The 17,526-nt window shown below is 44.7% G+C and overlaps 1 protein-coding gene across 4 annotated transcripts in view; it reads left to right on the top strand.

The window, feature by feature from the left end:
- Positions 1 to 4,405: 4,405 nt before the first annotated feature.
- TSPAN5 (tetraspanin 5) overlaps positions 4,406 to 17,526 on the top strand; it is an 88,887-nt gene continuing 75,766 nt past the window's right edge. For 3 of the 4 annotated variants that reach the window (XR_014515610.1, XR_014515611.1, XM_083459077.1), the window contains exon 1: positions 4,606 to 5,177. Coding sequence is in view for 2 of the 4 variants with exons in the window: in XM_083459077.1 (XP_083315203.1) it covers positions 5,097 to 5,177 (81 nt within the window). In the remaining 2 variants the exon portion in view is untranslated. Of the gene's footprint in view, positions 5,178 to 17,526 lie in introns of all 4 variants that reach the window. The other variant, XM_083459076.1, reaches the window with a different exon arrangement.

Genomic DNA, 17,526 nt, shown 5'->3' with positions numbered 1-17,526 from the left:
AACTGTGCACCAATTTAAGATACAACTCCAGATTTTAATTATGTTTACAGACTGGAGGTGTGCACTGTAGATCAGTGTCTAAATCTGCTGGCTCCTGTCTCTTCTAACTGGCTGTTGCAACTTTGCTGATATGCACTACGTTTGAAAGTTGTGAATATTTTAGTGTTCTGAAAAATGATATATTGGGAGGCTACAGAAATGTGTGCGTTCATGTCATCTAAAAGTGAAAATGTGCCTTCTGGGATGCAGGAAATACATATTTAAAAGATGAAATCTGGAGGATTGCTTGGCAGAATGCGCCATCGCCTTGTCACACCACACGGAAGCAGGTGGCTCATTTGACTTCATTATTATCGTAGCATAAGCTGCTTATGCACATAAAGGAAAATGAGTGTACCTATTTGCTTCCGTTAAGTATTGATTTTATTGTTCTGTTCTCTGTAATTAATTGCCATAAAAATAGCACAATTGTTTTGCCCTGTTAGAGACCTTCAAGGCATCTGTAAGATTTTTGTACACATGTGACCGTGATGTTCTAGGAATATCTGTACACCAGACTCAAACTTTATCGGGTTGCAATCCTGTACTGCCTTAAAATGGATTCAATGGAATATTTGTCAGAACATATGCCACATGTGCATATATATGCATATACCAAATCTTTCCGTTTATAAGACACCCCCTATTTTTGGGGACTCTGATTTAAGAAAATGGGGGGAGATCTATCCGTGCATAAGATGCCCCCAAATTTTGGACATTATTTTTTAGGGGGGAAACCTAGTCTTATACATGGAAAAATACGGTATTCTGGACATGTCCCAAAATTAGAAAATTTACTTACTTCTGAGTCAACTTATTCTCAGAATTTTTTGGGGGAAAGCATGACAGTTTAAAGCAGTATCACAATACTTTAAATGTATGGTGTGAATGTTGCCTTGAACTCCTAAAGAGGGGCTTCTCTGGGGTCCAATTTTGTCTGTAGCTCAGAAGGAAAGTGGCTACTTTCCTTCTGAGCCACTGCATTGCTGCCAGGGGAGACACATGGCTCGGTTGTGCTGCAGGCTCTGCGATAAGTGCCACCCCCTGGGTGAGTGGCGCCCAGTGCGTCCCCCCGCCCCTCCCTAGTTACGCTGCTGATCTGAGCCTAGATGTAGAGTGCAGAGCATTCACATTTACTCTGCAACAAGGATTGGGAACCTGTGGCTCTCCAAGGTTTCTTGAAATTCAAGCCCCATCAGTCCCAGCCGGCATATCCGGCAGCCAAGGATTCTGGAAGTTGCAGTCCAACATCTGGAAGGTTGCAGATTTCCCATGTAGGACTTTAGTGGGAATAATATTGAGTCCCGTCGTTAACAGGCAGTTTCCGGAGGGGTAACCATGTTAGCATGTTGCAGCAAAGACTAACAAATTTATGATGGCATAAGCTTTGTTGAACTATGAAAGCTTATGCCGTAATAAATTTGTGGGTTTTGAAGGTGCCGCAAGACTCGATGCAGTTGATGGGCAGCAGCCTTAGTGCCTTTGTTGATCCCTATTGGATCTCTTAAGTCAGATCTAGCGAGCACAAGCGTACTGTGACACATCTATCATGCTGTTCATTTTCCAGCATTCTGCAGAAGTCTTCATGGGCAATTTCAACTGTCTGTTCGTGGAAAACACCACCAGATGTTTGGATGTTGCATTTTACAGCTGTTTTATAACACACAAAAAAAAGTTTTGATATTTGTCCATTCCCTCTCTTGATGAGAAAAGAGAAAACCCTTATGTTCAGGAGGGAGATGTTTTTGAAACCAAAGGATTAAGAATCGTTCTTCGTGTACATCTTGTGTGGTTTGAACCACAAGGAATGAAGCCAGTGGAATGTAGTATGATCACCACACTTACCAAACATTACAATACATGGAGGGAGGGAATGCTTGCAAAAAAGAGGGAGAGCAATATATGTTATTCCCATACATTATTGTATAAATTGGTAGTGTTATTGTCCTAGTGCTTATGCAATTATGGCAGTCACTGCTGTTTGTCCTCCTTGTCTTCACCATTGACAGGGGAGCAGACTGCTTCTCTCTCTGTGCCCATTGAGGGGCAACTACTGCTTCTGCTCCTTGTTATTGCTGTGCCCAACCCCAGGGAGAAAGGGGCCCATAGCAGCAGCACTGAGCCGCCTTCTCTGCTGACCAAGCCTTCTGTGCCTGTTGGAGCATGTGTGTGAGGCTAAACAAAATGGCGGCCAATGGTAATTTCATTATCTACTAGCAGAAATTCAAGCCTGTAACGTCCTTGCACTGCTTCCTATGAACTCATTGACAAAGTTGTGTATATCGGGCAACAACATACAAGCTGTTAGTAGATTATATAAATCACAAGTATTATTTAATAGTTCTTTCGAAATCCAGTTTTCTGCAAAACCTTTTCTGAACCAACGTGAGCCTCGGCGTCCCTGTGGCTTTCTGCTGCAGACCTGGCTCTTCAAGCCCTGTTATTTCCCTTTGGTACTGACCCCATTGAAAATTACATTCTAAGACCTCATAGCAGGCAGGAACTGTGTCACTTCTGCGTACGCTGTGCTGAATAAAATGCTAAATAGTACTGATAGTTCCAGCAGCGGATCAAAGAAAACAAAGCGGAGGCTTCTCGTTAGAACAGGTTGTTCCGGTGCAAACCAGCAATTTGCAAAATTGTGGTGTTTTCCCTTGTAAGCTTCAGGAAGTTTAGTATTCTGTCTGATGCAAAAGGTGAGACCGGCTGGATAGCGACAGGAAACCGTATGGGGGTCAGTAAATAAAGTGATCATGCCACTGATACGAATGAACGGATTTATTACGGTCACAGACCTTAGATACAGAAAATATTGCTGGGCCTGAATAAACAAGTACCATTCGCTGAGAAAGGCTACACAATAAGATTGCAGTCAGATAGTAGCTAGGAAAATTGCAAGTGAATAGTTCATGGACTGCAGCACACTTTTTATTAAATGTCACAAGGCAATTGCTAAATGTAGATGCCATGAAACTCTTTTCTCCTGATCATGTTACAATTCTTGGAAAAATTTGCTAGAGAGTAATTGGGGAGGATTTACTTCTAAGAAAGCATATAAAAATGCAGGTCTTGAAAACAGTCCAGGATTATTTTACATGATAGGACTGCTGCATGAAGGGGAGGTATGCAAACATGGCAGGTGTTTCGCCAAGTGAGCAATTCATGTGATTCACTATATGGGTCACTGGGCACCTTTCCTTTTGAATAGGAAGGGTAAGGACCACGGTTCAGGGGCAGAGTATCTGCCTTGCTTGCAGAAGTTCCCAGGTTCAATTCCTGGAGAGCCACAGCCTGTTAGTGTAGGCCAGTGTTTCCCAAACTTGGGTCTCCAGCTGTTTTTGGACTACAACTCCCATCCTAGCTAGGGAGCTAGCAGGACCAGTGGTCAGGGATGATGGGAACTGTGGTCCAAAACAGTGGCGTAGCGTGGGGGGTGCAGGGGGGGCGGCCGCACCGGGCGCAACATCTGGGGGTTAGGGGGCGCAAATCCACGAGTTAGGGGGCGCAAATCCACGGGTTAGGGGGCGCAAATTACTTGCCTTGCCCCGGGTGCTGACAACCCACGCTACGCCACTGGTCCAAAAAAGAGTTGGCGACCCAATTTTGGGAAACACTAGAATACCTCGGTAGATAGACCAATGGTCTTACTCAGTATCGTAGTTTATTAGGATCGTATATTTACTGTGGGGAGCTGGAAAGTGTTGAACCCAAGAGGAAAATTGCTGCTTACCAAAGAAATTTATTTGAAGGGTGTGATATTCCCGTAACAAAAGCATGCACAATCATTTGATGTCTTTGTTTTTATTTTCATTAAGTATTCCATGTATATTGTAATTTTATGTTGTGAACCACTCTGAGATCTACCGGTATAGCTAGGGTGGTATACAAATTTAATAAATAAATGAAAAAAATCGTTTATAAATTTGTTCCCGCTTGTAATCTCCCTTTGGACGGTTGCCAAATGACATGGAACTGTTATTACCGATGGCGATTAGGAAGGCTGTTGCTGGATTTTTACCAGAATTTACCCCGATCTTGTTACTGCTGACGTTCATTTAGTAGAAGCCTCTTTTTGCGTGGGGCGGGGGCCGCTGCGACGCCGGAAGCGGCCCACGTTGGAACCCCGAACAAACCCGCACCTGTGCATTTGATGCAAATCTGCACGCCTCTTTTTCTTGGCGTTGCGCTGGTTGGTGCCCACCCCGCGGTGGGCCAGAGGTGGCGGCGGCGGCGAAGGTTTGCTGAGGCTGCTCATTAAAGCGCGCCTCTTTAAAAGAGAGCGAGAGCGAGCCAGGCCAAGCCTCCTCTCCGCACCCCAATCCTGAAGCCCGGCCTTGGGCAGCTCCCCGGGGTAGACAGGCAGAGAGTGGCTTTGCTGCTGCGAAGCGCTCCTCGGCAAGCGGCCCGCTGTCTCCGGATAGGAGCGCGCGCGCCTCTCTCTCCGTCTCGGCCTGCGAGCGCGCGGCGCCTCCCTTCTTTGCGGAGGGGGCGGGAGGAGGCTGCGCGCTGCTGCCGGAGCGAGGCGGGGGTGGGCCGAGGGAGGAGGAGGAGGAGCGGCAGCGGGGGAGCGAGCGAGCGAGCGAGGCGATCTGGTCGCGCGGCTCCTGCAGCGACCTGCCTGCGCCGGTGGCGGCGGTTGCAGCGGCAGCAGCGGCATCCCCCTCCGGGCAGCGCCGGCAACGTCTGCTCCGCGCTCGACGGCGGCGGCGGCGGCGGCTCGGCCTCCCGCTCCTCGATGTGCCTAAGCAGGAGGTGGCGGAGGAGGCAGCAGCAGCGGCGGCGGGGCTTGCACTCGCCCCACGGGGACTCGCCGCTTGCGCGCTCCGGGCAACCCTGAGCCCAAGCCTGCTGCCTCTCTCTTGCCTGCCGCTCCGGCTTCTGCATCTTTTATCTGCGGCGGCGGCGGCTCGCCCTCGCCCCCTTCTCCCCACCCCCTTTCCAATTTCCCCTCAACATCCCCCCATACCTTTTCTTCTCTCTCTCTCTCTCTCTCCCGCCCTCCTCTCTGTATCCCCAAACCGGGCTGCAAGCGCGAAGTGTCTTCATGAACCCCAAGGATGTCCGGGAAGCATTATAAGGGCCCTGAAGTCAGTTGTTGCATCAAATATTTCATATTCGGCTTCAATGTCATTTTCTGGGTAAGTGGAGTGGTTCGTTTTATGGGCCAAAGCTGTGTGGGGCTCGTGTGCATTTTCTAGCTGGGCGAGGATTTACCACCCTCCCCACCTCTTTCCAGAGAAATTGGAGGTGTGTGTGTGAGAAAGAGAGAGTGAAATAAGCCCAGCAGAAAATAAACACAAGGCACTTCAGCGTGAATGGGGTTTTTCATGAAGTAAATAACCTAGCAGGATACGTGTGTGTGTGTGTGTGTGTCTTCGTGTTGATGTTTTTTAGTGGGGTGATCTTTACAGGGAAACATTTTGGGTAGTATTTGACTTTTTCTGGCCATAGTCTTTCATGTTCCGTGGATAATAAAGGAACGGCTTGGTTTTTCCACCATCCCCACAGCAGATCCCCTTGCAAGGTGTGATTCTGTTTCTCCGCCGCCGCCACCCCCCACCTCCCTTTGCCCCTATTGTTGTGGTTTAAAAGGGACCGATAAGACTTCCATGGACTAGAGAAGGCATAATGCTGTGTTCCAAGTGTTCCTGGAAGGCTAAAGAGCTGTGTTGTTGGGAGAGGAGGGTTACACAACGACTGTAGGTAAGAAATGGGTCCGTTGTGGTGGGCTCCTGTTAATGCAGCAGAAACAAGAGTGTACAATACTTTGCCGCTGCAAAATAGAGCCCCTTTTTAATTAAAAGAAAAAAGAATATACATTGGGATTAGGATAAGCATTTGCTCGAAATTCTGCATGCATACAGATCACCTATTGAGTCACCCCCCCCAACCTTTTTAATTGTTTTGCTGCCCCTGCTTTGGTGGGATTGGAACTGTATGTTGGAATATTACATCACTATGCTCTTTCCACTGCTTCCTCCCAATTTGCTGTAGCTTTGAATGCTCTTCTCCTTTGATAAAAAGCCTTTTGCTGTCTCTGTGTATGTGTGTGTTTAAACACACACACACCACAATGCCATATGAGGTTTTACATTTTTGAATTATTGTTACATAATGTGAACCTTTGGGGATGTAGCAGGCTGTGTTCGTATGGATATTTCAGAAATGGGGATATTGACTGGGATAATGGATTCTGGAAACAATTGAATAAATAGCATTTGGTGTTCATTGCAGCGAAGTTGGGTCAATAGGAGAGCTCTCATGAACTAACCCTACTTGTGAGCAGGACATTACATAAAGGAAATTGATTCCCTGTTAATGGAGAGGGTGTGTGCGCATACACACAACACAGAGTGCAAGAGGAGCTCTGGATTTCAAGTTGAGAGACTGCAAAAGTAGGCTTGGCTGTAAGTCTGTGGCTAGTTTATATGGAAATACATTAAAAGCAATTCTGATCTGTTATTCCATATGGAAAGGAAGGAAGTGTCACCCATCCTCCTCCTCCTGCTTTCCTTGTTGCCAGGATAGAGCTTTGATTATTTCTGGCACTTGGGTTCAAAAGTTAATGGAGATGCGGCCAAAGGCCTGGAACCGAAACCAGGTGTTAATGTTGCTGTTGAACCTGCCAGTGGAGGAGGCTGCTTTGTACATATGGCGAATGGGCCCTGGTCCATGAACGCTTTCCCTGTGATAAATATGTGAAGCTTCAGTATCACAAGACTCTTGGTTGTATCTTGCTGCTAAGAAAGGCCCGTGTAAGGACATAGTTGTAGTGTTGCATTCTTAATAGCAAACTAGAAAATCCAGACTTGGATAAAGTGCTATTCAGGGGCTGTGCAGCCTAAAGAGATCTTTTAGTTGCTGCCTAGAACAACAATAGCTATGCTATTGACATTAAATTAAAATAGTGCTGCAGTTTTGGCATTAGGAGTAAGAGGAAGATATCTGAAGATGTTCTGATGTTCTAGATTGAAAACTGATTTTTAAAAGCTGATGCATATGACTCTCTCTACTCAAGCTTTCCTTTTCTGTTTTTTCACCTCTTGCTAGAGAAGGCAGGTAAAAATAAAACTAATCTTCTGCCTCACCTTTTAGATAACCCCCCCGCCTTCTTGTTCTGCCATGGAGCGCCAAAGCTCTATTGTTCCCTGCTTCTTCCTAATGTCATATTTGAATCCCATCTGTGCTGCTACAAATCTGGTGCAGTGTTTTTTTGCAGTGACTGTTCAGCTGTCCATAGTATTGGTTCTCGAAATGGGGAGGGGGAGGGGTGGACAGTGTGATGAATTCAGATGTTCCCCAGCTGACATAGAAGGCACAGTAGAATGAATCATGCAGCCTTCTTGGAGAGAGCATATTACAGGTTCTAGACTGTATGCTTATGAGAGTTAGGATCAGTACTGAAATGCACAATTTGGCATGCTGACAAAAAAAAAGAAGTTCCTCTCTAATTCATTGTTATGACCCTGTACTATAACTTTGGTGGTTCCCTGGCTCTAGTCTTATAAATGCTTGTATTCCAAGGAGAGTTGTGCAAAAGATGCTTTGGAGAAGATGCTTCTGATGCTTGAATCACCTGTCCAGTTATCACAGGTAGCGGAGTTGTTGAATTTCAACCTTTCTCCTATTAAGAGGTTGGAGATGTGTTAATGGGTGTTGGAATGACGTACTGAATGGTTTTCTAAACATTTCTAAATGTTTTCTAAATGTAGCAGGAATGAATGGAGTGGTGGTGTAATTATTTGCAGACTTCGAACCAGAGTTTTGAAATCCTCATGAATCCAGTTTTCAGTACCATTAGCCTGACTTTAAATTGCTTCTCCATTTTAGCTTTAGGCCTTGAGTACTAGGATGTTTTCAGACTAAATGTATTCTGTAGGGGGCTGGTTGTTGGCTAAAGAGACTTTCTATCTCCCAGACTCTTATACTTGATGAATATGTTGAATGAACATGGGCTGAAGGTGTCCTACATCATACAGTAGTGAGTGCCTGATCTGCTATGAGGTTACTATGAGCACGTATCTTCAACCTTTTCAGACTCAGGACCCGCTTTTAACCCAAATATGCACCTGGGGACCCATTTCTTAATCATTTACCATATATATGCATGGTGGTAATGCTCCTGTTGTGACCCACCTTGGATCAGGCTGTGATCCATTAGTGGGTCCCAACCCACCAGGTTAAAGATTAGTGACTTAGAGGCCAGAGTGTCACTTTGGTTTAGCCGCCATCATGACGACACAGAAGCAGGACAGTTTCAGGCTAGGTAGGTTTATTTTAGAACTGAAGTTGCTGAACACCTTTAGTAAGCATTGCCTACACACTGTGGTCTTCTTAATAGCACTGTGTTTCTGCAAATTGGCTGATTAGTTTGGGCGCCTTTTGACGAAGAGCCAATTGGCTGCCAAGTGGATCTTGTTGCTTAGTTTGGGGAGGTGGCCACAGGTGAGGATGAAGATAAGGTTGAAAAAATGTTTGAAGTGTGAAGTGCCTTCCAAAATGCTAGGCTTACATCTGCTTCCAATTCATGTTCAATGAATGTTCACTGTGAACATTTTAATAGAATGACCAGACCTTAGGCCGAAGACTGCTTCATACTTTACATTAAAGCTTGTTTTATGAGTATTTTCTTGTTCAACACTAGCATGTGAGTGAGCTGGTCACTCATGGATCCAACTCGCTGAGGTGTGAGTTGGCTCCTTGCATATTGCATTGTGTCCACGAAAATGGCATGGCATATCTTTACATGCATGCATATCCTTGTATCCGTAGCAGCATGAGCCAAATTTGAACAAGTACATAATTTAACTCAAAACTATGTTTTTGTGGCATGTACATTTTAGCTTAAAGCCAGTGTGAGCAAGTTCTCCTGAAGTTTTTGGAGATCTGATTCATGGACCACATTAATCTGTTGATATGATTATTCTCTGTTGTGTGGAAGGTATTTATGAATTTGGAGTGTGGTTGTGCACTTCCTGGACCTTGGTTCAGAAATGACTGACTGGCAAGCTGGTCCTGAACAGGCCATGCCACTAATTTTGCGTAGAGGAGCCATAATTGGATTCACACAGGGCACAGCTCTACTTGGGAGACAACAGAAGTGAACGAAGATTAACATGTAACTGTAAACCCGCTGCCTTGTACGGTTCCCAGTGTCATTTAAAAACCAGATTCCTGCACACTCAGAAATGTGTGGGTAATTCAGCTGTGGGTGAAAATTACAGGGAGAGACTTAAAGGTGATGTTAGTGGTATGTGTGAAAACTGAGCCTGTATTGTTTAGATGATTGCATTTATAATGTATACAGTAGTTTTGATTTAAAAGAGATTATGTGGGATGGGTCTAGGCTTGTGTTCAGCGAAGGTCTGCTTGTGCTGGAGGAAAGGGCGAAAGGTGATTTTTTTTTTTACTGATAGCTTCTTTACTTCTTCTTTGCCTCTTAATGTAGAGAGGGTCTTCTTGGTAGCTGCTCTTAGATTGTGGAACTCCCTTACACAAAAGGCATGGCTGTGCCTCTCTCTGCTTTCAAATCACCAACAGGCAAATGCTTTTTTTGTTTAAACAGGTATTTGGCCACTAGCTGGCTGTTGCAGCAAGGTCTTTTGAGCATGGGTGTTGCCTTTTTGTGTGCTTAAGTGTTTCAGTGCTGTTTTTTTTAGTTCGTTGTTTTGTCAAAGCTATATTTATTGTGTGTTTTTAGTTTAATCTGTTTGAATTTATGATGTGTGTCGCCTTGGGCCAGGCACTGGGAGAAAGGCGTGATAACAATATCTATGGTTTTTGTTTGTTATTGTGTTTGTATTTTTATATTGTAAACTACCCTCTGATCTCCGGAGGAGAGGCAGTATAGAACAGTAATAAATAATAACAATATGAATTAACATTTAAAAATACATTTGTTTATTTTTTACACTGCCTTTCTTCCATCATGGAACCCAAAACCCATGTGGTTTCCTAGAGTTCTCCAATCCAGACACCAACCAGACCTGGTGTGCTTTCAGACCATACCTTCTATAGAATGTTCTGGAGAACTGGGGGACCCTCAGGAAGGACATGAGAGTGGGGAAGAAGCCAGGAAGGGGGAATCTCCCCTTCTTCCAGTGAACTTCTGTTGCAACTTCGTTCCTTCCATGAATGGAAGTAGCTCTTCCATGCACGGAGGGCCAAGTTTATATCCAAGTAATAGACTTTGTGGTGTCCTTTCAGACATCTTCCTCTTTTCATCTTGTAAGGTTCAGTGCCTCTTCTGTGATGGTGCCTGCCTTTTCGTTTCTTCAGGAAAGTTCACAATGTGAGTTTATTTAGATCAGGTAGTCCTATGTGGATCACTATGTGTGAACTTGTGACGGAAGATTCCCCCCCCCCATTGTTATATTTGAAAATTACAGTTAATAACATTAAACTGTACAATTATTTGACTAAATTCTTTAAGTGGGCAACATCTCTGTGAAAACATTCTTTGCCTCTGACCTCACTGACAAAGACAAAGGTGGTGTGAATTGTGAAGCGCTAATACTGAGGTAAAAGATTTCACTTTATATCACACGGTGCCTTTAAGAGCTATGTCCCTCGAACACTTAAAACAAGAACTTAAAATCAGGGTACAGTAATTTTGTATTTGGGAACCTTTGGCCCCCAACGAGTTCAGATCTTGTTGAACTACAACTCCCACAATCCCTGGCGGCCGGCCATGCTTGCTGGTGCTGATAGTTGAGGAGTACCTGCAGGGCCACACCTGGTTGAGATGTTTTAATTTAGCATTTTGTCTTAGGCTGCCAATCCTTCCTGCTTCATGTGTTCCGAAATGTCCTTGTTTTGTAGGCTGACTTGTGCTGTACTCCCACAAGTTTATCTTGGCTACTGTGTCATCTAGGATTTTACCTCACAAACCAGGAACCTGTTTGGTCTCAGGATCTGGTCCAATGTATTCTAGGAAGAATATTCAGTAGTACATGAGTTCATAACATTTGCTGTGGGGGTTTTTTTGGGCAGAGCACGTGCTGGGCTTATTTTTGTGGTATTAGCCATATGGGAGGTTTTAAATTGTCTCCTGACTTGGAGATTGGCAGAAAGCAAGCTAAATCTGGTTATATAAGTGTTCTCTGGGGAAAAGCAGAGTGAAAGCCATGCTGTCCTCTGTTGGGCAACAGCTAACTTGACTGAAAATCATTAATAGCATCTTTTGAAAGGGGCGAATACTTTTCCATGGCAATGAGTTGCAGAGGCTTCGGGGGGGGGGGAATGGCCACTCTTCTAAATTACCCTGGGATTTATTTCATCTTCTCATGGTGCAAGAACTTTGTTATTTCTTTATATATATTGGAATTATAACTCTATGCCTTGTGGAAGGCCCAAACTCCATCATTTTGTTGCTGACCTAAAGGGCAAATTGGCTGTGGCAGCTGCACCATTCTGTAGGCTGATGCCCATGCTAACTTTCAGCCCTTTGGTTTCGACATCAAGTGGCAACTGATGTATTTATCTCTAGGTAGTAAAGTACAAGCTGGATTCAGATAGTGACTGGAGGCAATTCATTAGCGCTAAATGGGAATCTATGGTAACAGCAGCTTGCTTGGCAGCCACCCCAGCATGATGCTTGTGTACCCTGGATTAAGAGCTGGGGGAGAGTCATACCTGGTATCCAGAGACTTTCATACGCATGCCCAAATGGGCCTGCCAGTTCCTTTCCCATTGCAGATCCTTCTGCGTAGGACGATACCACCTTGGAGAGGGTCTTGACATTCAGGAGCAATTTTTAAAGCAACATAGGAAGCTGTGGTCTGAAGGGGAGAGCCCATGGAAAATGTTGGGAACATAAATTTATCTTGCCCAAGCCTCATTGAAACTCGCAGGGAGATGTGGATGCACAAGGTGTGTCTTTGCTGTGGGGTCATGCCCACACAATACCTTTGAAGCGCATCCCCCCTGTATCTGGTTAAGGTGCTGGGAGTGGTAGCTCAGCGAGGGGCAAACTATGTTTCCCAGGATTCTTTTGGGGGAAGCAGTGTGCTTTAAATATCTGGTGAGGATGTGAGCTGGCTATTCCTTGTGTGGCCCTTTTGGTTCGTTGCCTGAGGTTTTAGAGATGCTCAGTTTGGGAGACTGTCTTCAGGAACTCTCGCCCAGTAATTTGTAGGGAAAATGCAGGAAAGCCGCAAGTGAATAGTCTCCGCGTGTAGTCATCTCATATAGAGATCTATATGCAGGCTTTGCTTGCTTTCCTACAAATAATTGATCTCCATACAGGAGAAAAACATCTGAAGCATCCTTAGGTCATATGTTCAGTACAGGCATAGCATGTTCACTTCAAAACAGGTTTTTCAATTGGAACCAGATTTGAAAAGCTGCGCTACTCACAGGTGTAAATTCTGTTCTCCCATCCCCCCTCCTCTTTATGGCTTTCACATTGCATTAATTCATGTGGTGAAGATGAGAATCCTGGTTAATGTTAATTATAGTTTTTGAAACTAGGGTTTGAAATGGGCTTGCAAATTCCAGTTATATTTAAGGATGGCTAATGGAATACAGCTTCTGAATATTGTTTGCAGGCTAGACCTTAATCTTGTCTAGGTAGCACAGTAGTTAAGGAAGGGTTTTTCATCTGTAACCAGTGAAAGAGGATGCATAATCAAATTATGTAAAAGCCAATTATTTACCACTTTAGGCCTCATCCTTCAAATAGATTTCTACTGTCCATTCTTAACACCTGTCTATATAATCCAGTTGATTTCAAATGGGATTTCCCTGAAAGTTTGCATAAACATACATGAACCAAGATTTTACGTGCAGGTCCTTGATGAAAAAACTACCTAAATTGTAGCTAGGCACTGGGCCAATAAAGGTCTTTTTAGAAACCTGAAAAGAGCAGCAGGTGTGGAAATAAAATAGTGATATTCGCTGCTCTTATTTGAATGCTTTGCACTACCCTGGCTTTTCCTGCTTTCACAGTCTTCCTTTTAATTCCTCCCACCCCAGTCTAGCTTTGCTTTTGGTTTTCCAAGTAAAACATGTGCAGATTCTTTGAGCTGGGTGGGCCTGGACAAACGATTCGCTTCATTTATTAAATTTCTATCCTGCCCTTCATAGGATGGCAAACAACAAGGCAGCAGGTTTGTTTGTTATTAAGATTTATATACCACTTGATTGTAAAAACAACAACCTCAGAGCTGTTTCAGTATTTTTCAGCCCTCAAATGTGTGGTTTAAGCAACAATTTTTTTAAAAAAGTTTCTCCTGAACATTGACAATGAAGGAGGGAGATTCAATTTGCCAGAGCGGACATTCCACAGAAACGGAGCCACCACAAAGAAGGCCCTGCCAAGCATGATTACTGACTGGGCGGCACTAGCAAAAGGGCTTTAGAGTCTGGGTGGGGAACCTCAGACCCAGGGGCCAAAGACATCCTTTCCCGCCTTTCTGCCTGGCCCCAGGCTACACCCCTTGCTGGCCGTATTTCACACCCCAAGTGCTCCTTCCTATCTGGAATGTGTTCCTTGCGTGTTCCTTGCATTCTGACAAGGGCCCCTCGCTTGACTGGATGGTGGGTAAAGGTGTGTTGGTGTGTGTAGAAACTAGCTTAGTGTACAAATGTAAAATTGACACCAGCTACTTTGCCCCCCTTTTTGCCTCTGGCACCCCCCTGCCACTGACCTGCGACGCTCAGAGGGCAACCCTACATCAGCCCTGTATTTCTCTTTGTTCCCTGCTCCACTTCTCCAGCTGCTACCTGCTGTCTTTCCTAAGCCAGAAGGAAAACTGAGCTAGACAACATAAGTGTTGTCATTTCTGCCTTGGAAGCTACAGGTTGCAGGGATCTATTTTCCCATGTTGGCAGTCTTGGCTTTAAGTCACTGTGGTGGGCTTCTTGAATAGCTCACTGGTATGAGCAGGTAGGCAAAGTTACCTGCTCCCAAGGTCCAGTTGTCGCTTTCCAGTAGAGTTGCAAATTCTACTTTTACCTGACAACCTCCTTGTGCAAGCACAGGATAAGGATATGGTGGTATTAATCTCCTATGGATTCTCTACATCAGGAGCTGCAAACTATGGCTCACCAAGCCACATGTTGCCCTGACCATAGGTTTGGGTCACGCTTCCAAGAAAGCTTAGTATGTGAAATGACTGGAAACAAAGATTGTTGGCGCAGATTTATTTTTCAATGTAAAGCTTAAGAAGGAAGATCTGGCAGACTTCTCCCTCTCTTCCGCTCCAAATAATATTAGCTCTCAAGTAAGCGGTGTGCAGATCTGAAAGTGTGCTCTGTGCTTGGCTCCTGCGGCTTTTGCATGGCACAAAGGGAGTTTTCCAGCCTTCGTAACGTTTGGGGCCTCATTTGCGCAGCCTCTATTTACAAGTGGCTCCCATTGACTTTAATGGGAGCTGGCTTGGTTGCGACAGCTGCGTATTCAGAGCCTTTTGGTTTTCATCCAGTGCGGGGAAAAGATGTGAAAAGACTTCAAAAAGAGCCATGGCCATTATTTGCAATCTGCTTAAATAGCCGAAGAGCAAATGTGCAGGAGCAAAGCAGGTTGGGTGTAGCTGGGATGCAACCTCTGATAACAGGTTTGTGGAGGTTTTGCAAACACACCAGATGGATGTGCCTTTATTTGCTCACTTGTTAGAGAGGGTGATGATCGCTCATCTTCATGGCCTGATGCTTCTGATGTTGGGGGAAGCCTAAGAGACTAAAGTGGCAGTGGAGGAAAACAAATTAAACATGCACAATCCTATGGGCTGGTGGTAGGGGACCATTACCAACTCAGCTAGGAACTTACAGGTAGTCTTGATAAGACATCTTTAAGCCTCAGTTCTCTTTCCATAAAACAACAACTTGCTTTACAGGGTGGAAAGCAAGAAAGAACAAGGCCAGGATTGTGAAATGACTTGTATGCCAAGTAATCTATACATGATACTAATGGAATGCAGCAGTAAATAATGGCTCTTTTGTCTTGATGTGGCTATCAGTTGAGGAGAATGTCAGCATTTTAATCGGCCCTTGCTAGCGTTCTAGTGCTTCTGTGTCCTGTCTCTGTCAGCCACTCATACAAACCCAAGTCAGTAGCATAATGCCTTCTCTGACACTGGTCTTAAGTAATCGCTAGGAGGATTTTCTTGGACCAAATCTCTAGGAGATTTGTTGTATTCTCATTAGCAGACTCCTTTCTGCAACTGGGTCTTGCAGTTTCGTTTGATTTCTTCTAAATATTTATACTCGCACCTTTTGTAGGACTCTGTCCTCACGTGGCTGTTTCCAGAAGTAAGGTAGCCACAATTACAGTAGAAATAGAAAAAAAGAAATTAAAGCTAAGCACCGGGTTATAAACAGAGTGTAAGGCCCTCCTTGAACAGATTAAACCAGAGATCTTTACATGGCTGTGGGTGGGGGGAGAGGAATGTTCACTTTTAATATAGGTCTTGGGAACTGGCAGGCTATAAAGGTGGCTAGCAGCTCATCTGGCTGTGCAGTAGCCTTTTGGTTCAGTGATTGCATGGAGCAGTGGTGGGGAACCTCCAGTCCATGGGCTAAATTTTATAGAATTGTAGAGTTGCAAGGGACCCAAGGGTCATCTAGTCCAACCCCCTGCAATTCAAGAATCTCAGCTAGAGCATCCATGACAGGTGGCCTTCCAGCCTCTGCTTAAAAAAACTCCAAGAAAGGAGAAAAAACATCCAAGGAAATTTGGTCCACCTGACTGCCCATTTTGGCCCGTGAGGCAGTTTTTGGCTGCTAAGGCCCACCTGCCACTTGTCTCTGACATCCTATAACATAAGGTGTGTGGGACAGGTAAAGCTTTGGATGAAAGGAACACAATCGGGAGCCTTAAATCAGGGGGTCCAGAACTCTGATCTGTGGATCACCAGTGGTGCATGGGAGAAAATGTTTGGGGTGCATGCCCAATTGTTCCTTTGCAGCCATGACTTACATGCAGCACTGTTTCAAAGTGCTGCCGAATGCACACCTTTCAGATGGGGTGAGAGCCACCTGATGCCAAACAGCAGGTGATGGACAGGTGGGCAGTCCTGCTCACCCCTCACATGAGGCCTGCAGAGAGTTGGGTGCTTTTTGATCTGGCTTTCCAGATGAAGTGGTTCCTCACCCCAGCATAAAACTGTAAGGTGTGGCCTGCTACCTCCGACTTTTTGGTTGTAGCCTTGCTATGGGGTCAGTTTGGTTGTGGGCAGTTTAGGCTGCCACAAGTTCTAGGCATTTACAGGCTTTTATGAGAGGGCAAGTGTTTTGTGGTCTGGGCAGGTCCTAAATATGTTTAGTTTGCAATCCACATCCCGCTTGGACAGTCTAAGGTTACAGTCCATAACCGGTATTGATAAACTGAACATAATGGGTAATTTATATAAATAGATGTGGCAGAAAAGGCTTTGAGTAAGCAGTGAGGTTTCATTTTCTCTGGTCTGAGCTCCATTTAAGGTTTTTAAAAGTTCATTGCCGCTATCTAGCAGAATCATATGCTGTCAAAGTGGAAAGTGCTTTGCTGTATTTAGTAAAAACATATACATATACTGCCAAGACTATTCTTATCAGCCCTTAACAGGCACAGGAGTTACAGAATCATGGGCACATACCTGAAGTCTGCCCTAAGACAGGCTCCTTGTATACCTTTTCCATGATGGTTCATTCCAATCCTAAACACATTGACCTTGGAGCAAGCCCTCGTTAACACAGTGAGATTTGCTTTTGCGTGAACATGCATAGGATTGTGCCTTCATGTGGTGGTCTTTTTATTTAGAATTCTTGACTCTTCTTTAAAGCATCTAAGATAATTGCTGGGAATGTATTGTTGCCTGACCCCCTAAGAGCAGGAGTGACATCTGGGGGCGGGGGCAAAGGTTCCCCACTGCTGCTTCAGAGGATGTGAGCAAGCAAACCGAAAACCAGCATGATTTTGGCTTCTTTCTTCCCAAACGCCACCAGTTACTTAGTTGTGAAAGGTCACTGAAGTGCATGATATTTGAAAGCATATCTACATGATAGGAACATCTTATACCAAGTTGATCCACCTACCTCTGGCAGTGGCCATCTGGGATTTGGGACGGGTCTTTCACATACTTCCCTAAAGATAGTAGATAGGTAGCCGTGTTGGTCTGCCATAGTCAAAATAAAAAAATTCCTTCCAGTAGCACCTTAAAGACTTAGTTGGTCTTTAAGGTGCTACTGGAAGGAATTTTTTTATTTTCCCTAAAGATGCCAGGGATGGAACTGTTGGGCTTCTGTAGGCAAGGTATACACTATGCCACCACACTTCTTACCAATAGGCTTATTGATTTTGAAATGCTGGTTTGCATTTGGCCAAGTCATTCATGCTGCATAAATTCTTACTTGCGACAGTAATAGACCTTTGATAAGAGCTTTTCAGTAACAAGGCAGTAGTCATACTAAACGTTGACCCAGTTCTAGTTTAAGCCGTGCTACCCATCTTGTGAGCGGTGGTCTCTTGTGCAGAGATGCTCCTTCTTCTGACAAGTATAGTGAGTA

Source organism: Podarcis liolepis (genome assembly GCF_965112155.1).
Source record: "Podarcis liolepis genome assembly, chromosome: 9".
NCBI lineage: Eukaryota > Metazoa > Chordata > Lepidosauria > Squamata > Lacertidae > Podarcis > Podarcis liolepis.
Note: the sequence above shows the minus strand (reverse complement) of the source record. Positions and strands in the feature narration are given on the sequence as shown.